Source organism: Ovis canadensis, chromosome 18, assembly GCF_042477335.2.
Source record: "Ovis canadensis isolate MfBH-ARS-UI-01 breed Bighorn chromosome 18, ARS-UI_OviCan_v2, whole genome shotgun sequence".
Classification (NCBI taxonomy): domain Eukaryota; kingdom Metazoa; phylum Chordata; class Mammalia; order Artiodactyla; family Bovidae; genus Ovis; species Ovis canadensis.
Genome location: NC_091262.1, coordinates 34,465,781 through 34,490,809, shown reverse-complemented (window position 1 = coordinate 34,490,809; position 25,029 = coordinate 34,465,781). Strand labels below are relative to the sequence as shown.

At 44.9% G+C, this 25,029-nt stretch overlaps 1 protein-coding gene across 1 annotated transcript in view; it reads left to right on the top strand.

The window, feature by feature from the left end:
- IQGAP1 (IQ motif containing GTPase activating protein 1) overlaps window positions 1-25,029 on the top strand; it is a 109,452-nt gene that overhangs the window by 62,798 nt on the left and 21,625 nt on the right. The window contains exons 10-25 of the mRNA XM_069560357.1: window positions 67-230; window positions 1,262-1,346; window positions 2,126-2,289; window positions 2,493-2,653; window positions 4,013-4,137; window positions 6,967-7,130; window positions 16,060-16,150; window positions 16,450-16,617; window positions 17,311-17,453; window positions 20,435-20,605; window positions 21,755-21,838; window positions 21,944-22,015; window positions 22,111-22,180; window positions 22,573-22,781; window positions 23,843-23,998; window positions 24,235-24,398. Of these exons, the coding sequence (XP_069416458.1) occupies window positions 67-230; window positions 1,262-1,346; window positions 2,126-2,289; window positions 2,493-2,653; window positions 4,013-4,137; window positions 6,967-7,130; window positions 16,060-16,150; window positions 16,450-16,617; window positions 17,311-17,453; window positions 20,435-20,605; window positions 21,755-21,838; window positions 21,944-22,015; window positions 22,111-22,180; window positions 22,573-22,781; window positions 23,843-23,998; window positions 24,235-24,398 (2,191 nt within the window). The remainder of the gene's footprint in view (window positions 1-66; window positions 231-1,261; window positions 1,347-2,125; window positions 2,290-2,492; window positions 2,654-4,012; window positions 4,138-6,966; window positions 7,131-16,059; window positions 16,151-16,449; window positions 16,618-17,310; window positions 17,454-20,434; window positions 20,606-21,754; window positions 21,839-21,943; window positions 22,016-22,110; window positions 22,181-22,572; window positions 22,782-23,842; window positions 23,999-24,234; window positions 24,399-25,029) is intronic.

Here is a 25,029-nt window from a genome sequence, read left to right as displayed (position 1 = left end):
AAAATATTCCCGGCTATGATGTTAACACAGTTTTGTCTTAAGCATTTGCCTTTTTTTCCTCCTCAGTGCTTGCTGCATTAACAAATATAGACCTGGCTTTGGAGCAGGGATCTGCACCAGCCTTGTTTAAGATCCTGCAGTCACCTGCACTGGGCCTGCGAGGGCTGCAGCAGCAGAATAGTGACTGGTACCTCAAGCAGCTCCTCAGTGACAGAGAGCAGAAGAGACAGGTAACCTCTTGAGTGGCACCTGTAAGGCTTGACTTCCATCCATTTCAATCTCATGCTGTTGTGTAAAGATATCTGTGGGGCCTTCCCCCCACCCCCCCACTAGTATAACTGTTTCTCCTACATGTGAATTAAGCTGTTTAATATCCTCAGGTAAACTGCACATTGTCTTCGGCTCTCTTTTCCTTGTAGAGTTGTAAATCCCCTCTTAAACAGCTTCGCCCACCCTCTGAATCTCACCACCTCTTCACTTGAAGTCTGTTAAATCCCCAACTTGAAACTGTTGGGCAGAGGACTTCCCAGGTGGCTCAGTGGTAAACTATCCACCTGCCAATTCAAGAGATGCAGGTTCAATCCCTGGGTTGGGAAGATTCCCTGGAGGAGGAAATGGCAACCCACTCCAGTATTCTTGCCTGGGAAATCCCATGGACAGAGGAGTTTGGTGGGCTACAGTCCATGGGGCTGCAGAAGAGTCAGACATGACTCAGTGACTGAACAACAAAAGCCGCTGGGGAGAACCTGAAATTTTATGTTCTTTAGGAATTTCCACTTTAAAAAAAACACACCACACCTCACTAGTTTTCCTCTCGCTAACACTGGGAAAGCATTTAATATTGTGGTAAGAGTAGACTGTGTGGGATTGTACTCTATGGGTTTTTATTTTTTGGAATAAATACAAGGGGCTTTTTTTTTTGCTAAATAAGGACTAGTATACATTTTATAAATTCTCATTATTGGCCAGAGAAAGCAACATTAATGTGCTAATGCTTCTGTAAAGATTTTATCTTGGAACATTTCGACGTTCTTTGCAAAATATTGTTTTAAGTTTGCTGGTATCTGGAAAGTCATTCTTCCCCAGATTTGACAGGGTTTTGCCTTCAGTTTGGGCTGCTGCTCCAGCTGCTTGTAGCCTGAGCTGTCTCTTAGGTCTGTGTCTCAGTGTCCCTGACGACTGTTGTTGAGATGTGAGAACTGTGAGGTCTGGACATGCAGGCCAGAGTCATCTTCACCTGAATGTTCTCTGCTTTTCTCAGGGTGGTCAGGCTGAGCTCCTGCAGAAGGAGGAGCTACAGTCTGGAGTGGATGCCGCAAACACTGCCGCCCAGGAATATCAGAGAAGTAAGAGTCCCCTCAACTGTGTGTCCCCTGAGGTGCTGAGTAGGGGAGGAGAGTGCCTTTGTGTCATGGAGGAGCCTAAGAGTAGATTCTGTCACTCCTCACCCCACCCCAGGCCTATCAGCCACAGTCAACTACCAGGCACCTTTGGTGGCAGTAGCAGTTCTCCAGTTTTAAAAGTGGAGCCAGAGTCTGGGCAGGCCCACTCTGGCTCTAAGCTCGTGCTTACACGGCTGGTTAGGACTCCCTGGTGGCTCGGTGGTAAGGAATCTGCCTGTTAATATAGGAGAAGTGGATTTGATCCCTGGGTCAGGAAGAGCTCCTGGAGAAAGAAATGGCAACACACTCCAGCGTTCTTGCCTGGAGAATCCCGTGCGCAGAGGAGCCTGGTGGGCTTCAGTCCATAGGGTCACAAAGAGTCAGAAACAACGTAGTGTCTGAACGACGACGACGACGACAACTTTGCCAAGCTCTCCTTGATGCAGAGGAGGGATGTTTTAGGTAGAGTGTAGTGGTGGCAGGCAGGAGGAGTTGGAGCAGAAAGAAAACGGGTGAGGAGAAGAGAAGAGGAAAGAAAACATATTTACTGAGATGCAGCTCACATCCCATTGAGTTCATCCTCAGACTAAGAAGACCACTGTCTGAAGGTAGAAGTTCCACTTCAAACGTCACAACTAATAGTTTAGCTGCAGAATATGATTTTCTCCTGTGAAGACTGGTGTCTGTGCCCCTTTGGGGCTCTGGGAGCCAGTGGCTTTTCTGACCTCGAGTTCTCTACCCAGGGTTAGCGGCAGTGGCAGCCATCAATGCCGCAATCCAGAAGGGTGTGGCCGAGAAGACTGTCCTGGAACTGATGAACCCCGAAGCCCAGCTGCCCCAGGTGTACCCGTTTGCCGCCAATCTTTATCAGAAGGAGCTGGCCACCCTGCAGCAACAGAGTCCTGAGGTGAGTTCACCAAACCCGTGCTGTTTGTGAGCAAAACAAGAGTGGACATGAATTTAATACCCACTTCTGGGTGTAGTTAGGCAGAACCTTTGATTTTTTAACCAGGATCTTAGACTTCCTGTGCTTTTATTAAATGTCTGACCTCCCTGGGTCTTCCAAGATGTCCTTCCTTACTCTTTCCGCACGCCTCCCTTTCTCTGCAGCATAGCCTCACCCACCCTGAGCTCTCTGTTGCGGTGGAGATGCTGTCATCGGTGGCCCTAATCAACAGGGCACTAGAATCTGGAGACATGAACACAGTGTGGAAACAGCTGAGCAGTTCAGTGACAGGCCTTACAAACATCGAAGAGGAGAACTGCCAGAGGTGGGTGCCCCTGACCCTAACCTCTTCTGTGAGCCAACACTCTTATTTTCTCTGCAGGAATCGGGACTTCCTTGTAATCGTCTTTTGGTTCCCCACCCACCCCCGTATTTCAATTCATTTTGTTATGCTCAAGGATTTGTAGTAAATTACAGATACTATAGCATTCTACTCCTAAATTTATTATAAATATGCTTATTTAAAACAATGAGGATATTTGTCATGTAGTCAAAATAACACTCGTATACCTTGTCAAGTCAATAATACTTGAATATTTTCTAAACTAGTCTGTTTTCTTACTTCTTCTCTTGTTCCCAAATTGTTTATTCTTTTCAGCTGGTTGTTCAAACCAGGATGCAATCCATATTGTGTCCTTTTGGTAGCTTTTATTTATTTAAAAATTTTATTTATTTTTAATTAAAGGATAATTGCTTTATTGTGTTAGTTTTTGGCATACATCAACATGAATCAGCCATAAGTACACACATGTCCCCTTCCTCTTGAACCTCCTTCCACCTCACCCCCCCCCCACCGCCACTTTGATATTTTTGTAATCTAGCATTGTCCCTTTCTTTATAGTGCTGACTTGTTAAAGAGTTGGAGCCAGTTGTCCTCTAAAATGTCCCATCTTCAGTTTTGGTTGCTTCTTAATATTTGTTTTATTCCTGTAAATTGGAAATCAGGTCTAAAGGCTTGTCAGGATTCAGTGAAGTAGTTTTGGTGACGTGTGTTTCATATTTTCTCATATTAAGAGGCATGTAATACCTGCTTGTCCCCACCATCAGAGATACTGAGATTGATCCTTGGATTAGGCAGTCTGCTAGTCCCTTCATTGTGTATTTATTTTTCTTCCTTATCTCCAGAACATAATCTTTTTTTTGGTACCTTTTACACCATCACAATGTCCAGTTTCCACTTAACCATTTGTCTAATGTTTTTGACTCCGACTGATAATCCTTGTGTAAACCCAGACTTTCGGTGAGAGTTGCTGAATGGTGACTTGTTGACCTGCCATCCCTTCTGTGTTTATTAGCTGGCGCATGACCTTGTTTTCTGATCCCTCAGAGGGATCAGGGCTGCTGCCTCTGATTCCAGAGTTAGTCTTACCTGAAATTTAGAACAAGTAATATAAATATTTTTCATATAGATATTAAGAATTAGTGGTATCCTTGTATTTTTACCCTTTGTTCAGGTTAACGCCTGGGTGCCAAAGCTGACCTAGAATACATCAAACTGTTGGGGTTCCTCAGCCATCTCTTGGATCCTGTGCCCCCACGTCTTCTTATTCCCATCCACAGAAATAACCCTGCAGGTCCCTTTTCTAATGTTGCCCTTCTCTCTTTTGTTGGGGGAATGGGGCAGGTATCTGGATGAGCTGATGAAGCTGAAAGCTCAGGCCCATGCAGAGAACAATGAATTCATTACGTGGAATGACATCCAGGCTTCTGTGGACCACGTGAACCGGGTGGTGCAGGAGGAGCATGAGAGTGAGTGAGCTGCTTCCGCTCCCCAGGCCGTGCCCCAGCCACGCATGTGTGACCCCACCCTCCCGGGGACGCTGCCCCAGGGGATTTCTGGGAACTGCAAAAAACAAAAAAGCCTGTCCATTTAGCTATCTCAAAAAGCTATGGTTGTCTATTTTAAAAACACCAGGCCACTGCTATAATTGGAGAAGAATGTAAAGAGAACTAAGGTTTTTCAGGAGGTGAATTGAATGTGGTCTGTTACTTTTAAATGCTGTTATAACAGGTTCTGACACTGCCTGGAGCTAGATCATACCGCACAAACTGTCCTCCCTAAGAGGTCTCTCACTTCAGACACCAGCTTTGAACCTGGTGTTCCCAGGTCACCACACTTCCAAAAATATATTCAGGGGTCCCCTGCACCCCCTCAGTTTCGGTAATTGATTCAACTGAGTTACTAAACCCAGGAAGGCACTGTACTTGTGGTTATAGTTTTATCATTGTTGTTGTTCAGTCACTCAGTCGTCTCCGACTCTGCAACCCCATGGACTGCAGCATGCCGGCCTTCCCTGTCCTTCACCACCTCCCGGAGTTTGCTCAAACTCATGTCCATTGAGTCAGTGATGCCATCCGGCCGTCTTGTCCTCTAGTGTCTCCTTTTCCTCCTGACTTCAATCTTTGCCAGCATCAGGGACTTTTCTAATGAGCCAGCTTGTTGCATCAGGTGGCCAAAGTATTGTAAAGAGTATAAATTGAGTTTTATTGTACAAGAGTACAAAGAGTTTTGTGTAGAGTACGAATCAGGACCACTCGAAAGAAACCAATGGGGTGGTGTCTGGAAGGGCCCCAAATTCAAAGCTTCTGTGTCCTCAGGATATGTTGCCCTTTCCAGCCCACCGATGTGTGTCATATCCCCGGAAGGTCACCTGAGCTTTGGCTATCCAGAGGCTTTACCGGGGCTTCATTGCTTCTGATTGATTGAATTACGTGGCAAAGTAGTGGCCAAGTGATGGAGCTCAGTTTCCAGTCTGCCTTTTGTGTCTGGAATAGCCAAGCTGATGTTCCGAGATCGTAAGACTCAAAACCCCAACCTTCTGATCACATGGTTGGTCTTTCCAGCATGACCAGCCCCTACCCCAAAAGTTTCTAGGGGCCCAGCAGGAGTCACCTGTTTGGCATAAACTCAGGTGTGATCCTAGGAGCCTACCATGAACAACGAAGATACTCCTATCACTTGGGAAATATGGTAAAGAATCTGCCTGCAGTGCAGGAGACCCGGGTTTGGTCCCTGGGTCGGAAAGATCCCCCGGAGAAAGGAGTGGCTTCCCACTGCAGTATTCTTGTCAGGAAAATCCCATGGACAGAGGAGCCTGGTGGGCCACAGCCCAGGGGGTCGCATGGTGACAAGACACGACTGAGCAACTTTCACTTCCCAGAAGCCAGAGACAAAGACCAGCCAAATTCTTTATCACACAGCGGAGTCTTTACAGAGGCAGCGCAGGGCCTTCGCTGGCGGCCCGGTGGTCGAGACTGTGCGCTTCCACTGCCGGGGGGTGCGTTCGATCCCTGGTGGGGGACGAAGGTCCCGCATGCCATGTGGTGTGCCAGAAAATAAAGATTAAAGAAGAGTAGTCCAGCTGGCTGAGATACTTAAGGAGTGAACATTCCTAGTTTTATTTAGTGTTTCCTGTGAGAAATAATCAGTGATTTAGTGGAAAGAGCCTTGCCTTGGAGAAGGAGGCCCTGAACTTTGATTTTCCATCTGCCACTTGTTTACTGTGTGATCTTAAAGAGATACCTAAACCTCATCCTTTTATTTTTTTCTATAAAAATGTTGAACTAGGTGATGTTTAAGATTCCCTTGAATGCTTGAGTTTGGGATTGACATGTGCAGACCGCTATATTTAAAATGGATAACCAACAAGGACCTATTGTATAGCACAGGGAACTCTGTTCAATGTTATGGGGCAGCCTGGATTATTTGAGGAAGAATGCTGCTACTGCTAAGTCGCTTCAGTTGTGTCCGACTCTGTGCGACTCCATAGACAGCAGCCCACCAGGCTCCCCTGTCCCTGGGATTCTCCAGGCAAGAATACTGGAGTGGGTTGCCATTTCCTTCTCCAATGCATGAAAGTGAAAAGTGAAAGTGAAGTCGCTCAGTCGTGTCCGACTCTTAGCGACCCCATGGACTGCAGCTCACCAGGCTCCTCCATCCATGGGATTTTCCAGGCAAGAGTACTGGAGTGGGGTGCCATTGCCTTCTCGAATGGACACGTGTATATGTATGGCAGAGTCTCTTCGCTGTTCACCTGAAGCTATCACAGCATTGTTAATCAGCTGTGCCCTAATCCAAAGTAAAAAGTTAAAAAAAAAAAAAGATTCCCTTGAACCCTAGACTTTTTGTGAATCAAGAATAGCTTTGATCACACGTTGGAGTATACTTGAAAGCTATCCTGTAAAGCTAGTTTCGTCACAGTCTTCATCACTCTTCAGTTAGACCAATTAAAAATAAAACAAAAAGACTTGAGATTTCAGTAGGAAAATAGATATAAGGGAGTTTACTTAGATGAAAAAACCCCCCTACATTTAAAGGAAAAAATTTATATGCTGCTTAACATTTTGGATGGCAAATTGTAGTTTAACTCGTGGTAGCACTTACGGGGGAGCCTGGTGGGCTGCCGTCTATGGGGTCGCACAGAGTCGGACACGACTGAAGCGACTTAGCAGCAGCAGCAGCAGCAGCAGCAGCAGCACTTGGGTAGAGGATTGATGGTCACTTAGCTTGTTTAAAGACTGATTTATTTATACAGTTTCTTAATTAAAAAAAATAACCTTCTGTCCATCCCTGTGTAGGGATTTTAGCCATTGGTTTGATTAACGAAGCCCTGGATGAAGGTGATGCCCAGAAGACCCTGCAGGCCTTGCAAATTCCTGCAGCTAAACTCGAGGGGGTCCTCGCAGAAGTGGCCCAGCATTATCAGGACACACTGATCAGAGCAAAGAGAGAGAAGGCCCAGGTGAGTGGCCCTGAATTGTTCCTTTCTGTTCAGAGAATGCCATCCATCCTAGAACTGAGACAGGGGGACGGGCGTTCACTCAATGACTCTTTTCCTTGGGCACCCTTAGATTCGGAGCAGTGGCGTACACAGTGTAAGAGTCATAGACTCTGCCTTCCAGAACTTGTGCTGTTTTACACTTTTGATTTGTTTGTTGGTGTTTGTTGTTAGGGTTGTAGACACACCTCTTATGTCTCTTTACATAAATTATCTGTTGAAACATAAGATCCAGGAAAATGTGTCAGTTATTTAAGTATACAGTTGTATAAATGTTCAAGTGAGCATACCTATGTAACTGGCACTCGGATTATAAAAAGCATTAAGAGAAACCCCCTTATATTCCCTCACATCCTTACTCATTCCCTGCAGTGTGCTGGTAACCAGCGTCCTGATTTCTAACACCCCAGTTGATTTTTGTCTGGTTTTGAACTGTATTTAAATGAGATCACACATTATTTACTCCCGAGTCTGGCTTCTTTTGCCCCACATAATGGTAGTGAAATTCATCCATGGGGTTGCATGTAGCAGTAGTTGGTTCATTCTTAATGTTGTGTACTGTTCTGTTTTGTGGTTCCATATTCTGTTATTGGTGAATTTTTGGTTGTTTCTGACTTGCTATTGCAATCAGTGCTCCTGTGAATATTCTAGTGCATGTCTTTTGGTGAATGTATATATGCATTTCCGTCAAGTATACATTTAGCAGTGGAATTTGTAGGTCATAGGGAATACATATGTTAAGCTTTAGTAAATAATGCCATGAAGTTTTTTTTAAAATAATGGCTTTATTGAGATACTGTTCACATGCCATATAGCTCACTGCTTAAAAATGTACAGTCCAGTGGTTTTTCGTTGTTCATAGACAATCAATTTTACAGCATAACCAAAATCAATTTTGCAGCACTTTCATCACCCCAAAAAGAAACCTAGGGGACTTCCCTGGTGGCCCAGTGACTGAAACTCTTAAACTCCCAGTGCAGGGGGCCCAGGTTCAACCCCTGTTCAGGGACCTAGGTCCCACCTACTGTGACTAAAAGATCCTGTGTGCTGCAACTGAGACCCAGCAAAGCCAAGTAAATAAACAAGTATTGTTTTAACAAAGAAAGAAACTTGGTACCCGTCAGTACCAAGTTGCTCCCCTGCCATCTCTTCAGCTCTAGTCTACTAGAGCTACTTTCCGTCTACTTGCCGTCTGTGGATCTGTCAGTTCTGGACATTCCATATAGATGAAATCATCAGTACAGGGTGTGGTCCTTTGTGACTGGCTTCTTTCACTTGGCTTGGTTTATCCAAACTGTAGCATGCATTAGTATTTTCTTTCTATTGTTGAACAATATTCCGTTGTATGGCTGCACCACATTCTATTTGTCTGTTCATGAGCTGATGATCATGATTCCACTTTGTGGCTATTAGGGATAATGCCGATATGAATATGTTTTCCAAAGTAACTGTCACACAGACAGTTTTAGAAAGTTTGTTTTGCCTCTTAGGCAGTTTGTTGAGGAGATGGATGAGATTTACACCTGTTTTAGTCCTCTTGGTGAGTAGGAATTTGCCATGCGTTTAGTAGGCCCTCAGTTGTTTGTTCTGTGATTAAAATGTAATGACCATCTGTTTATCTGAATTGTGGTTCATCTCCTTTTAAATTCTTCCAACAACAGTTGAATAAGGACCTCCTCAACAGTTATGCTGAGACCTGCAACTTTGAAGATCCCTGCCATGAGGTTCTTGCAGCAGGCAGAAGAGCTAAAAGAATTTCTTTATTCAGGAGGTCAGATTCTTTCTGGAAAGTGAAAAGTAGTAAAACAGACCAGTGCTTTTGTATAATTGGAGCTTTTGTACACTGACACCCTTGTGGGTTCTGTAAGTTTGGGCTGTGGGGCGGGAGTTGTAGATAGTACAATTTTTTTTTTTTAAGAGGCAAAAATGAACTGTGGAATTAGTCCAGGGACTAGATTTTATTTTTAAAATGTGTGTATTTATTTAGGCTGCATTGGTCTTTGTTGTTGTGCGTGGGCTTTCCCTAGTGGTAGAGAGTGGGGCCTACTCTAGTTGCAGTGTGGCGTCTTATTGCAGTAATTTCTCTTCTTGTGGAGCATGGGCTGTAGGGTGTGTGGGCTTCAGCAGTTGTGGCACATAGGCTTTTGGTGCCCCTTGGCATGTAGGATCTTCCCGGACCAGGAATTGAACTGGTGTCCCTGCATTGGCAGGCAGATTCCCAACCGCTGGACCACCAGGGAAGCCCCATAGTATAATGTGGATAGAACTTTGATTCTGTTGTCATGAGGGTACTTGACATTAATGTGTCCTGAGTGTACACATGTAGCAAGTACCAGGCTCCTTTTAAGAGGGTCGTTATTATGCATGTCGGTTGGTCCTGTGCTGCCGGCTGAATCACAACTCCCAGGAAATTCTGTAGCCGGGAAATTGAGACAGAGACATTAGCTGCTTTTAGTTACCTCTAGTGAGAAACAGTTGGCCATAGGAAGCCATAAATGGAGGTCTGTCTGTGATACCAGTTTGTTGGATCAGAGCTTCCCAAACTCGACTGATCACTAGAAACCTTGAAAGGTCATTTTTAAAATGCAGATTCCTAAGCTTTAACGCTGTTTCTACTAATCCAGAATCTCTGGTGTGGGGCCTGGCTGCTATGATTCTGCACAGGCCAGTGGTGGTCATGTTGTCTTTTGCTGCCTTATTAGTCCAGAAGGAGTGGACCTTTGAAAGAATGAACTAAGTCTGGGTCCATGTCTAAAAAAGGAAAGAAGATTGAGGATATAAGTTGCACCTGCTCTCATGTGATGGGCCTCACTGCTCCTTTTGTTTGGGTCGTGGGAGTTAAACTTTTAGAGGATGTGACTGGAGTTTGAAGTATTTCCTTTTGGTGTGGAATAACTTTCCAGAGTCCATCAAAGGCAGGGGAATAGGGAGAATTAGAGGAAAATTTACTTACACTGCCAGGCTCAGTTGGGTGCACTATAGTTTCGGTATAATTGTCTTCTTTTAAAGCTTAAAAGCTCAGCTTTTAAGTTCCTCTTGGGAGTAGTTTTAAAAATAGCCATCTGAGTTCCAAATTTAGCAAGTGAAAGAGCTTAATTTAAGTTTGGTCTGTTTTTCTTGTATTATCTCTGTGTCTGGTTTTGGTACCAGAGTAATAAAGGCCTCACAGAATGAATTGAGTAGTGTCCCATCCTCTTTTACATTTTAGGAAAGTTTGTAAAGGATCAGTGTTACTTCTTTAAACATTTGGTAGAATTCGCCAGTGAAGTCATATGGTCCTGAATTTTTGGTTTGGTTTTATTTTTGTAGGCTATGTTTTGATTTTTTTTTTTTAACTGATTTTTATCTCTATATTTGGTATAGATCTGTTCAGATTTTCTTCAAGTAAAATGCCTCTTTTTCTTTCACTTTGCCTTCAGGGAATTCTGTTATGCATATATCTTCCCTTTACTCAAATCTGCTGAATCCCTCTAGTGACTATTTCAGTTATTGTGTTTTTCAACTCCATAATTTTATCTGTTTCTTTAATGTGTGTGTGCGTGCGTGTGATATTCTCTATCTGGTGAGGCATCGTTCTCGTTTCCCTTAGTTATCTGAGCATACTTTGGATTGCTGACTGACTGTTTTGTCTCCTGGTTGTCTGCTTTATTCTTGTCCTCTCTGGACTGTGCTGTCTTGTTTTTTCACGCATCTTGTAACTTTTGGCTGAAGCTAGACACTTTAATAATGTAATAGAGAAGGTTGGGAATCAGCTTCTGCCCCGCCTGGGGGTTTATTGCTGTGCCGGTTCCCTTCTGTCGCTGCTTGCTAGTGATTTTCAGTTCTTTCAAGTCTGTGTTCTTTGTCATGTGTGTCCGCTGAAGTCTCTGCTTGGTTAGCTAGTGGTCAGCTGATGATCAGACAGAAATTTCCCTGAATGCCTAGAACCAGCAAAGCTTCCAGCCTTTGCGGAGGGGCTTTGTGTGTTGGGGCCTGCCTTCAACACTCAGCGAGGCAGGTCACAGTTTTGCTTTAACCTTCACTTCATGCTTGCCCGGAGCCTCAGGCTCAGCCAGTGGCCAGAGCTTACAGTCTTATCAGATCTTTTCTGAGCGTGTGCAGAGCCTACACATGCACTATCATCGTCTAGATCCCTGTCCCAGGAACTTGCCAGCGCTTTTCAGAGCTGTCTGTGGACATCTCATTCTCTAGCTTTTCCTCTGGAGTTGGTTTTATTTTTTTGTGCACTGCAGCCTGTGGGATCTTAGTTCCCCGATCAGGGACTGAACTCCAGGAGTTGAACTCTCCCTTGGCAGTCAGAGCATGGAGTCTTAACCACTGGACCGTTGGGGAAGTCCATCCTTTTAAGCTCTTCTGTTAGCCTTTTTTTTGCCTAAGTGTGTATCCACTGTCTCAGACATCTCTGATGTGAACCAGTTACCCCTTAACTGTTTTGGACAGATACTTCAGAAAGGCTGTTTGCACTGGGCATGCTCTGAGTCAGGTCAAATAAAGAGAACCTAGCTGTGGTCTTCCAGGGAACCCCCTAATGTGTCAACTAATGACAGTTCTCTGGGAATAGGTAGATTTGAAGGAGGAAGGTGTGTACGGGGTGGGAGCCGAGTGGGTGGGCAGAGCACAAAAAGGGAATAAAGCCATTTAAAGCGCCACAAACCTCACTCTTCTTACAGAGAGTCAACTGTTCTTGATAAACTCTCTCTGACTGCTGGAAGCCTTTGGTTAATTTCTGGAGTTTTGAAAAAGTTAATTCTGATGATTTTTGCCAGTGTTTCTGTTGCTTTTGTGTAGAAGGGATATTCGGAGGTTCTGCCTCTACTGTTTTCACCAAGTCACTTCTCTTCCTTTAAATGTAGTGCCTTGGGAATCCTTGCTAAAAGTAGATTACTGGTCATTGGTTAGTATTGTTTGAATGCCAAGGCATGGTATTAGTGATGCCTAAAGCTCAGCTTCTGCATGCAGCAGTGCCGAATCGAATCTCAGAGACAGAGTTTTGAGTGAAGCAGAAAAGAATAGCTTTATTACTTTGCTAGGCAAAGTGGGACACAGCAAACTCCTGCCTTGAAAAGCTGCATGTCCCCACTTGGAGAAGACAGTAAGAAGTTTTATAGACTGATGGGTGGATAGTGAGGTAAGGAAGAGTCAGCGTCATCAACCTTTAGGTCTAACTAGTCTGGGGTCTACATGCTTGTGGGCAGAATACCAAACTCAGGGAAGGTCACAGAGGCTGAATGAAAGCTGTTTCCTGTAATCAAAGAAATGGGAGACAGAAAGACTCTGTGCCCCGGAACCCCACAGGGCCCTGCCTCAGTATCATCAGGGGTTCTCCAGGAACTCACAACTGTAAATATGAACGATGTTAAGTCTTGCTTCTCCTCAGCCGCCGCAGTCTGTGTGGACACAGGCATGCATGCGTGCACGTAGCTGAAACCCAGCGGGTGTGCACTGACACAGCTGGCCCAGCTGTTAGAATATTGGAGACTTTGGTTTGGTACACTGCTCCTGTCCCAAACCTCCCAAATGTGTGGCACCCCCAGTTCTAGCTCTTCCCTGAGCGTTTACTGTGAGCAACTAGAAGATCGATACCTAAACCATCAGGGCTCCATTTTGATCGCTCAGCACTTGTGTTAATAAATGTTTTATAGATTCATTTATGTGTGTTTCATGTGTATATGGTAGGTATGGTGCTTTAATGTATATCTATGTGTATATATAGCATGGTTAATGTATGTGATGAGTGCTAAGATATTACATTTATATTACACATATATGTGTCTACACATTTATGAATATTTTAGAAATCATGACACGTGCATCCATGCCACATAAAACAAGAGAGACTTCTAAGGAGATTTTAAGGGGTGAGACGTGCCCTTTGTGGGCTTCCCTGGTAGCTCAACTGGCAAGGAATCCGGATCAGGAAGATAATAGGCTACCCACTCCAGTATTCTGGGCTTCCCTGGAGGCTTAGACAGTAAAGAATCCACCTGCAGTGTGGGAGACCTGGGTTCAATCCCTGGGTTGGAAAGATCCCCTGGAGAAGGGACTCTACCCACTCCAGTATTTTTGCCTGGAGAATTCCATGGACAGAGAAGCCTGGGAGGCATGGTGTCGCAGAGTCGGTCACAACTGAGCGACTTGCACTCTCACAGTGCCCTTTGCAAATGTCTGTGTGCCTTCCATATATACACATAAAATGGTAACTGTTCTTTCTTTCACCTGTCTTCCCTTTCCTTTCCCTGTATCTTGTGGCATCTCTACCTCTTTTACCTCCAATCACTGCCCACTACTTGGATTCTTGTTTCTGGTCCCTGGCTCTTTACCTCTTCTAAAATGCAGTGTGCTTCAAAGTGTAGTCAGAGATGTCAGGGGATGTTATTTCGGTATATTTTATATGGCATTTTCACATTAAATATTTCATCTTAATATCCTCTACAGTATCTCGTCAGGTTTTTAACTCTCTAGAGTGGTTTGAGTTAATCCTTAGAGCAAACTCTCACAGGAGGATGTTGGGTTTTGTCATCTGATTTGATCTAATTGGAGCAGTGAGGTCCTCTTCATGCCTTATACTGGGGTGATGGTGTGTGTCATCTGTCTTGCCTCCTTCAGTCAGAGGAAGGATGTTTCAATCTCATTTCCCCCGACCCCCCTGAGACACAGATCGAGTCTGTTTTTCCCCTTTCACACCGCAGCTCTGTCGCTCGTTTCTGAGGAAAGTATGAAATGTGTGTGCGAAAGGCCATGTTTTGTTCCTCCTGCTCTAGTCTGCATGGGACAAAGATGACAGAACTCTGGATGGTCAGAATTTCTTTTTCTTGATATTTACTTGTTTATTCAGCTGCACCAGGTCTTTGCTGCAGCACAAGGGATCTTCGATCTTCGTCTTTCATCTTAGTCGCAGCATGTGAGATCTAGTTCCCTGACCAGGAGCTGATTGAACCTGGGCCCCCTGCATTGGGAGCACGGAATCTTAGCCCCTCGACCAGCAGGGAAATCCCCTGGATGGTCAGAGTTCTTGTTAAGCTCCGCCTTTCTCCAGATGCAAGGAAGGCTGAGCCAAACCTCCCAGCTTTGCTTACAGGAGATTCTGTGCAGAGGTCGCTCGTGTACGATTAGCCTAAAAGTGAACCTCCAAATGACGCGATTCTGTGGAAGTACCCGTTTTTAGGGGGCAAGGACGTTTACGCCACTTCTCTCAGAGACTGCACCTTCAGCTGCCTCGCTCATGACTTCTCAGTTTAAGTTGTCACTGACTCAGTGTATTATCTCATGTTGAAACTATTACTTCGCACTGCCAGTGTTTATTCATAGGACTCTTGAGAGTTGTGTGTGGCCATTTTCTATTTTGAGTAACAGAAACTGACCAGTGGTAGAGAACAGCTAAGTTCTGCAGCTGTTGGGTGACTTGTTCTTGCGTTTGTTTATTGGAGTCCTCTTTTCCTTTACCGAGACTGTGAGCTTCCTACATTGGTACAGTGCCTATGATTATAAGCCCAGCACTTAACATAATTTAAAGTGGTCTTTCTTTCTAAAACTCTGCATTTGAGCAAAATCTTTACTTTGGATTTCCGGTGCCTTCCTTTGGCCTTACCCTGTTACCAAGGCACTTTGTAAACTGCGGGGATTTGTGACTTCTTGGCTTGGCTGAATGAAATAGTGTGTCTCTCCCCAATAACAGAGGAGGAAAGCCAAGCCTCCTCTAAGATTTTGTAGTTTCTTCAACTACTGGGCATGCTGAAGACAGTGAAACTTTCCATTTTTTCCCAAAGCCAAGACCCTGCTTCATCTGACAACACAATTAAAGTAACTGACCCCAACCGTCTCCTTGGTGCCTTGGCAAATTATATTTATATCAAGCAGTCTCAAAGGATTTTTTGAGCTGCAATTTATCCCAACTGCTATTAGCTCAAGCCTCAGGAGTAGTTACTCTTGCTAGGTCTGCCAAGGTTGTCTCAAACACAACTCTCCCAGCCTGGTCACTTTGAAACCCGAGGTGCCTTGCCTAAAAGGAGAAAAAGACTCCATTTCTGCCTCACTCTTGTCACTAGTATTCAACTCAAACTACACTGTGGGCTGGAGAAACTCTTGTTGGCCACGCTGAGTAAACTAATCACCATTTATTATGTTTCTGTGTGAAGAGGTCTCTAAGTTTCCAACAACTGCTTTAATTTCCAAGTTTTAGAATATAAGTTGATGATAAGCTTAAATTCCCCTAGTGACTCCTAGCTTTACATGTGATAAAGTCTTGATAGTCTTAAAAATAGTGGTCATAGAGAATGTATTTTTGTTGTTGCTTAGTCGGTAAGTTGTGTCTGACTCTGTGCGACCACATGGACTGTAGCCCACCAGGCTCCTCTGTCCATGGGATTTCCTAGGCAAGAATACTGGAGTGGGGTGCCATTTCTTTCTCCAGGGGATATTTCCAGATTAGGGATCGAACCTGTGTTTCCTGAACTGGCAGGTGGATTCTTTACCACTGAGCCACCAGGGAACCCCCCAAAATATGCAGAGAATATTTACTCCCTCTGAATATTGCTGGCAAAGAAGGTTTTTTTTAAAAAAAAGATGTACTGTGTGTTCATATGCGTGCTGTGGTCCTTGTCAGCATTTAAGTCCCCGGGTCTCTTCCCAGTTTGGACCTTTTGCCCCTTCTAGCTGCTCTTGTTCTCCTGAATGACTGGAATTCATCTTCCTGTATCCGTCACTTACATTTGAGATACTTCTCATGTGACCCTTTTACTAGTTTTTGATGCTGGCTTCTTCCAGTTGATTATTCCACATGTCTTGTATATTTGAAACCTCTTCCTCTGTTTCTCATTGAGTCTCAGAAGCCACCATCATGGCATGTACCCTGATTTCATGCCTCTAATACCGTTTTGCTCTTAATGGTTTATAGGAAACCCAGGATGAGTCAGCTGTGTTATGGTTGGATGAAATTCAAGGTGGAATCAGGCAGTCCAACAAAGACACCCAAGAGGCACAGAGGTGTATGTATCTGTTTTATTTCCGTTCTGATGGAAAGTGGGGAGTGGCAAGGTGTTCCATAGCTCAGTACTCAGCTTGACCAAGATAGAGGGCTGGGGATTCTCTGATTGCCTAGTGGTTAGGATTTGGCGCTTTCACCGTGGAGGCCCGGGCTCTATCCCTGAATGGGGAACCATCCCACCGGCTGGGTGGTGTGGCCAAAATTAAAAAAAAAAAAAATAGTTGTAGGGGGGACATTGTGCTAGTAAGCAAATCTAGATGCTTTCTAAACTATTCCAGTAACCGTTCTCTCCTGGGGTAGTTGCCTTAGGAATCTTCGCCATCAATGAAGCAGTGGAGAAAGGCGATGTTGGCAAAACACTCAGCGCCCTTCGTTCCCCCGACGTCGGCTTGTATGGCGTCATCCCCGAATGTGGTGAAACTTACCAGAGTGACCTTGCTGAAGCCAAGAAGAAAAAACTGGCAGCAGGTGAGTTATGGGTAAATCAGTGTGTCAGTAAGTAAGAGCTTAGAAATGTCATGGAACAGAGGAAGAGGAAAGGGCCAAGCTGTAGGGAAAGGCACTGTATGCAGTATGGGGCTCATTGCACAAGGAGATAATACTGCCGTGTTTAAAAATAACTGTTTCTGCTCCTTGAGTACAGCTACTGTTAAGAAGGTCAATTTTCTGAAAATGTTTCTTTCATAGGATATAGTTCTGATTACCTAAGCCTATAAGATACTTAAAAGTAGTTCATCTGCAGAAAGGGGGGAATAGAGATAAGATATTTTATCCCATTTTATGCCCCCCCCCTTTTTTTGAAAATTAAGTAGAGAGACTGAGTGTTTGCAAGTCTTTTATGAGAATAGTTTTCTGATACACGTGGTCTTACTTTGGTGTAGGCTTTGAAAGGGGCAGAGGTAGACGAGGTCAGTTTCCCCATGTGGACTTCATAGGGATTTTCTTTTTATAGTGTGGACATGAATGAGCTAAATGAGACATTACAGAGCCATAATTTAAGAGGCACTGAGGATCCCTGTTTACTCTCACAGAGCCAAGGGGCAGGTTTTGGGAATGGTCTTCATTTCGGTTGCTCAGCCTGATCAGAATGATCCTGTAGGATTAGACATGTGGCTGTGGGGAGTGTGGCTCTGAGTTTCTCTGATCTTTCGTTTATGTCAGGAGATAACAACAGCAAGTGGGTGAAGCACTGGGTAAAAGGTGGATATTATTATTACCACAATCTGGAGACCCAGGAAGGAGGATGGGACGAACCCTCGGACTTTGTGCAGAATTCCATGCAACTTTCTCGGGAGGAGATCCAGGTAGGTCACATTTATTCACAAAAGAAGAAGCTGAGAGACAGTACCTGTAGTTTAGAGGTTATACTACTTAGGAAGAACAAGGGTGTGTGGTCCGAAGCCTTAGACTAACATAACAGTAAGGCTATAGAAAAGATCCTGCTATGCAGCGCGGGGAACTCTGCTCGGTGTGATGCAGCAGCCTGAATTGGAGGGGAGTTCGGGGGGAATGGATACGTGAATCTGTATCGCTGAGTCACTTTGCTGTTCACCTGAAACTGTCACAACGTTATTAATTGGCTATAGTCCAGTATAAAATAAAAAGGTTTAAAAATAAATAATAAATTTTAAAAATAAAATTAAGGCTATATAACTAATTTGGAATAATTTTTTTTAGTACGAGTACCTCAGATCTAAATTAGTAGAACATCTGGATTATAGAATTAGGTCAGATAAATTGTGTGCTTTTTTTTTTTTTTTTAAGAAAACTTGAATGGTCCAGCAAAAAAGAAAAATGAAAAGTTGTTCTGACACCTCATTAAATACAACTACTCTTACTCTTTCCCAATTTACATGCTTAATCTCTTTTCTGACTGTCCCACAAACTCCAAACTTTGTTAGACTATAGCCTGCACTTTCACATAAAGTTAGCATTTTTTTATCTCAGCTTTCAGAGCACATCTTTACCATCCCCTGTGTCTTTGCTGATGCTGATGTTCATTCTTTTTAGAATTTCTTCATTCATTTGACACTTTCTGAACACCTCCTATCCTCCTACATGTACCAGATATTCTTCTGCGCATCAGATGTGTAATCATAAACAAAACAAAGTCCCTGCTAATGTGAGATGTCCCTCCCCTGCCATCTACATCTGTCAAAATTCTGGCTGTCCAGGCATACCCATCTCAAGTGTTACCTCCTCTGTGTAACATAGATCAATGCTCTCCAGAACTTAACGTGTGTGTGTGAATCACCCGGGGATCCTGGTGACGTGAAGACTGACTCTGTGGGTCTGACATGAGGCCTGAAATTCTACATTTCTGACCAGCTCCCAGGTGATACTGGTGCTGCTGGTTCAAGCATATAGTTTTAAATACCACCTACATACATAATCATGTCTCCCTGTCTTTGAAAAACAAAAAAGAGAAAAATTTTAATCCTCTAGAGCTCTCCCGATTCAGTCTTGCCTGTAGGTTCATACTCTGTTCTTACTAAATGCCTTTGAGTTCGTCTGTCCTTCGTGAATTCATTTTCCATTACCATTCACGTCTTAGCTCATGGCTATCCAGCTCTTACTTTAGTAAAACTCCTGCTTCAGAATGCATCAGTGGCCTCTTAATGGCCAAGTTCAGCGAGGAGGTGTGCTCTCATCACAGGCGGCCTCTCAGTGTGTTTGCTTCCTTAAACCCTCAACTCTCGGCTTCTCCAGCGCTGTTCTCGTCTGGTTCTACTTCCGAGTGTCCCTTCTTAATCTTTCTCTCCTTTCGTTTCCTCTGACTCCGCTTGTGTTATATCTGGGTTCCATCAGCCCCTTTCGCTTCCTCCGTAGGCTTCCTCAGTCGTCTCTTTCAAGCCGGTAGCCCCCACTTTGGCCTGTGTGCCTGCAAACCTAAGTCTTGTTCCTTCAGACTCGCTGCCTGCCACCTGAGTCCTTCTCCTCACCACCAGGTGTGCCTTTGCATCTGCAGTTTAGGAGTCCAGCAGACACCTCAGCACAGGTTGGCAGGAAAATCGGGCCTGGAGTGGTACATAAGGGTGTATTTTTTTTTCCTCACATAAAGTAATTCTGGAGTTGAGCATTCAGGGAAGGTGTGGTGGCTCCACGATCTGGTCTGTCCCAGGGTTCTTCTGTCTTCCTGCTCTGCCATTCTCAAGGTCACCTTGTCCTCCAGAAGGAAGGCAGGCAGGAAGTAGGAAGACGGGGAGGAGAACAGGTAGGCCTGATGCCAGCTGTCTGTCTCTCTTAAAGAGTTTTCCTTCCCAAAGATCTTACCAAGCTGCTTCTGCTTGCATCCCATGGACTGTCCCTAGGTCATATAGTCTTTTTGTTTCTGTTTATTTGGGGGTTTTTTTTGGCTGCACTGCATGTCATGTGGGATCTTAATTCCCTGACCAGGGACCAAACCCATCCCCCCTGCAGTGGAAGCACAGAATCCTAACCACTGGACTACCAGGGAGGTCCTCATGTAGTCTTTTAACTGTACACATTGCGGCCTGGGGGTAGCAGGGGAGCAGCTCTGACATCCAAGACAAGAAGGGACCATGGCTATCAGGTGGGTCTGCAGGTGTTCTCAGTAACCATTCTCGGCACTCCTGCCCTCACCCAGGGTGATCCAGGGCTGCTCTCACTGGGATCATACGCTACCAGGATTCTAATTCACCCGCTCACGCTAATCTGCCAGCTACTCAGCTAACCATGCTGCTTTTCTAAAACATATCTGACGGTTTTATTCCTCTTTGAAGGTTTGCTGGTTCTCCGGAGCTGGTAGTAACAGTCCAAACACGCTAGGCTGCTTCTCCAGACCATCTGTAGTCTGTCCACTCCCCAACAGGGCCCTCCTCTGTGGCGTTCCAGGGGCTCCAGGCCTTGGTGGCACCTGTCTCTCTGTCTTCTTATCAGTATGACCCCAGATCAGGAAGCACAGTTCCTGGGATGGTCAGCATTAGGTAGGTGAGTGAGTAAAGGAAATGACATGAGGTCAAAGAAGGATGTGAGGACAACTTGGCCTTGAAAAATAGACCTGAAGTCTTCATTCCTGTTTCTTGGCTAAAGGTCTAGAATAGGGGCTTCCCTGGTGGGCCAGTGGTAAAGAACCCACCTGCCAATGCGGGAGGCATGGTTTTGATCCCTGGTCCAGGAAGATCCCACATGCCATGAGGTCAGTAAGCCTGTGCACCGCAACTATAGCCTTGGCCAGCTGTGAGCATTAGTGTGTGACTGCAGATGACACCATGTTAAAGCTCTGTTATGTGTACGTCTTCTCATGTGACTGCTGTGTTTTCAGAGTTCCATCTCTGGGGTAACGGCTGCGTATAACCGGGAACAACTTTGGCTGGCCAACGAAGGCTTGATCACCAAGCTGCAGGCTTGCTGCCGGGGGTACTTAGTCCGGCAGGAGTTCCGATCCAGGATGAATTTCCTGAAGAAACAGATCCCGGCCATCACCTGCATTCAGGTATTTCAGAGCCTCCTGTGCGCAGACTGCAAGGGGGCTTCCAGAGCAGGACTGATGAACAGTCAGAGCCTATAGTCGAGTGTCTGAGTGTAATGAACAGCCAGCACCTGCAGTCGAGTGTCTGAATGTGATGAACACCCAGTGCCTACAGTTGAGTGTCAGAGTGTGGTGAACACCCAGTGCCTACAGTCGAGTGTCTGAGTGTGATGAACAGTCAGCGCCTACAGTAAAGTGTCTGAGTGTGATGAACACCCAGTGCCTACAGTCGAGTGTCTGAGTGTGATGAACACCCAGTGCCTACAGTCGAGTGTCTGAGTGTGATGAACACCCAGTGCCTACAGTCGAGTGTCTGGGTGTGATGAGCAGTCAGCGCCTACAGTCAAGTGTCTGAGTGTGATGAACACCCAGTGCCTACAGTTGAGTGTCTGAGTGTGGTGAATAGTCAGTACCTACAGTCAAGTGTCTGAATGTGGTGAATAGTCAGTACCTACAGTCGAGTGTCCGAGTGTGATGAATAGTCAGAGCCTACAGTCGAGTGTCTGGGCGTGATGAACAGTCCAGTGCCTATGATCGAATGTCTGAGTGGGTTTTTGCCTTCTGACCATCCCTTTCTCTACTGCCACATAATCAAGTGTGTGCTTAATGGTATTCAGTGGTAAGTTGTCCAGCTCAGTGGCAGTTCTTCTCAGCACCTCGCGGTCTCCTAAGACTATTCCTTTACGTGAGGTTTGAATATGGAGAGAAGCAACTCTTGATTTTGCTTCAGTGATAGGGAAGCTCGGAAAGAATTCTGGGTTAGGAGTTAGGACTCCAGCACTGGCAGGTGGCGGCGAGCCTCTTCTCTGAGTCCTCCTCTGTAAATGTGGATGCTAATGTTCATCTTACATTCCTTGCCGATTGGTTGTGAGGAGCCAGTGACAGCATCTGTGTGGATGCCCTTTGAAAAGCGTGCAGCGCTGTGCTCACCTCCAGGAGGTGGAAGTTGGCCAGGTGCTCTCCTGGTGGAGGTGCAGCCCAGTTGCTCCTTCCTCCATCACAAGCGGGCGTGGTCCTTTTTAAAGCTGTGTCGTGAATTGCTCTTGGGGGACCTTTTTTAACCTCCTCTGAGCCTTGGGAAATGATGTGTCTTCTGTAACATTTGGGTTTCAGTCTCAGTGGAGAGGATACAAGCAGAAGAAGGCGTACCAAGACCGCTTGGCTTACCTGCGCTCCCACAAAGATGAAGTTATAAAGGTACGTATCCCAGGCAGGGTTTCTTGTCAGCATGGCATGCGAGCGTGGCATGTGCAGAGATGAAGGGCTCTTCTCATTTCTGGGACCCCCTCTCCTTCTCCACAGATCCAGTCTCTGGCAAGGATGCACCAAGCTAGAAAGCGCTATAGAGAACGCCTGCAGTATTTCCGAGATCATGTGAGTACCCCGGGAGAGAAGTACCAATAGAATCAATTTTGCTGTGTTTGTGGTGGACATATGAATTGAGAAAGTTCTTCTTTTGTGTCCCTTAGATAAATGACATTATCAAAATCCAGGCTTTTATCCGGGCAAACAAAGCTCGTGATGACTACAAGACTCTCAGTGAGTAACTTGGCTCAGCAGAGAAGAGTTGAGGCAGTGGCTGAGAGCCATCGGGTTCTGGGTATTCTCCACGGATCTCTTTTCTTGTCCTGCAGGCAAGGCTTGGGGGGCAGGGTGCTGCTTGTGACTGAAGCCCCTTTGCTAACCCATGGCTTGGTGTCTTGCTGCTTGCCGTATCTGCCTTCCACATAACAACACAGCAGTAGCATGGCCAGGAAGATTGCACTTGGTGGTTGTCTCTGCACATCTCAAAAATAAACGAATATCTTACGTGTGAATAGAGCTGCTTTTGTTTTCCTTTGTAAATATATGACAATGCTGCTGCTTTCCAAGAGACAGAACTTCTTCTGGGAATGCCATTCCTCATCTGACACATGCTTTCTCTCTGTCAGTCAATGCTGAGGATCCGCCTATGATTGTGGTCCGGAAATTTGTCCACCTGCTTGACCAAAGTGACCAGGATTTTCAGGAGGAGCTCGATCTTATGAGGATGCGGGAAGAGGTTATTACCCTTATCCGTTCTAACCAGCAGCTGGAGAATGACCTCAATATCATGGATATCAAAATCGGACTGCTGGTGAAAAATAAAATTACACTGCAGGTATGGTCCAGTGTCAGCCAGGGCCTTGGGGCACTGTCCTCCCTGATACCTCTGCCTCCCGCCTTTATGCCTTGCAGGGCTGGCCTTCTTCTCAGTGAATGCTGTACGTTTTCTTTCATGTTATATAAGAAATGAAATTATTTGATCATATAGCTTTAGTCTTATCCATCCAGTGGCTAAGACTGTGCTTCCAGTGCAGGGGGCCTGGGTTCCATCCCTGGTCAGGGAAGTAGATCCCACGTGACACAACTTAGAGTCTGCTTGCCACAGCTAAGACCTGGGGCAACCAAATAAATATTTTTTAAAAACAGAAAAGAATAGATAAAATCATCCCATAATTCCACCACTCTAACAATCATTTTGTATCCTACATTTTTATTTAATATAGAGGATAAGATACATTTTATGTGATATCATCACAAAAATTATTTTTAATGGCAGTGTAATAATTGATCAGGAAGTAGTCTGAGTCACGTCTTTTTCCAGACTATTTGGCATTTTCAACTTTTTTTTATTACAGAATAATACTGCAGTTAATATTTCAGTGTACATGTAGCTTTTATTGTATATAAGACTTTGTAAGATAGACTCCTAGAAGCTGGTTTCCTGAATCAATGGACATTTTTAGGATTAGGTTCTTTATAAGTAGACTTGAGTAGGAATAGATTTGATTGACATAATGAAAATAGGATTTAATGCAGTGATTCCAGGGGCTTCCCAGATGTCTCAGTGGTAAAGAATCAACCTGCCAAGCAGTTCGATCCCTGGGTTGGGAAGATCCCCTGGAGGAGGGCATGTCAACCCAGCCCAGTATTCTTGCCTGGAGAATCCCATGGACAGAGGAGCCTAGTGGGCTACAGTCCATGGGGTCACAAAGAGTCAAACACGACTGAGTGACTAAAACAGCAACAGCAGATGGTAGTAATTCTAAAATATATAATGGGATCTGCCAGTGCAGTAGACCTTCATGAAAGTTTTTACGTGGTAAAAACCTGTCCATAATGCCCAGAGTTGCATCTTTGAAAGTGTTTTGATTTATGTATATATGTGTTTGTTTACAGGATGTGGTTTCCCACAGTAAAAAACTTACCAAAAAAAATAAGGAACAGTTGTCTGATATGATGATGCTAAATAAACAGAAGGGAGGTCTGAAGGCTTTGAGCAAGGAGAAGAGAGAGAAATTGGAAGCGTATCAACACTTATTTTATTTACTGCAGGTGAGTGGCTCCTGGAATCAGTACTGTAAAAGTTAGTTAACTTTTTCTCAAGAAAACCTTATGCATGGATCTCTGTGGAAGTCTTTCTGATTTCCACTGAGGGGTGAGCAAAGGGCTTGCCTTATTTTTCTTTTACTATTCAGGTACATCCTGATCCTTTAAGCTGAAAAGTCTTGAATATTTGTGCCAGCCTTCACGTTACATGGAAGTCACTTATCCCTTGGTTTATGTTTCAGACCAACCCCACCTACCTGGCGAAGCTGATCTTTCAGATGCCCCAGAATAAGTCCACCAAGTTCATGGACTCTGTGATCTTCACTCTCTACAACTATGCCTCCAACCAACGCGAGGAGTACCTGCTCCTGCGGCTCTTCAAGACAGCCCTGCAGGAGGAGATCAAGTAGGGACAGATTTCTGCAGAGCTGGGAACCCCTCCCCTCCATCACAGATGCTGCCAGTTAGAGATTCAGGCCTGTTTGTGCCTTTTCTCCACACTGTGATATGTGTGAAATACTTAATCTAAAGAAGCATCTATTTTTTATAACATAATAATACATAGTATAGAACTTCCCTGGTGGCTCAGCGATAAAGAACCCACCTGCCAATGCAGGAGATGTGGGTTCTATCCTTGGATCAGAAAGATCCCCTGCAGAAGGAAATGGCAGTCCGCTCCACTATTCTTGCCTGGGAAATCCCATGGATGGAGGAGCCTGATGGGCTACAGTCGATAGGGTTGCAAAGAGTCGGACACGACTTGGGGACTAAACCACAACAGCAATGTATGTTATACACTAATGCAAGCTAATTGTACTGAAAGTACAAATTAACTACACATATACCATATATATGTAATTAATTGGTCTTCCCTGGTGGCTCAGATGGTAAAGAATCTGCCTGCAATGCGGGAGACCTGGGTTTGATCCCTGGGTCGGGAAGATCCTCTGGAGAAAGGAATGGCAACCCACTCTAGTATTCTTACCTGGGAAATCCCATGGACAGAGAAGCCTGGTGGGCTATAGACCATGGGATCA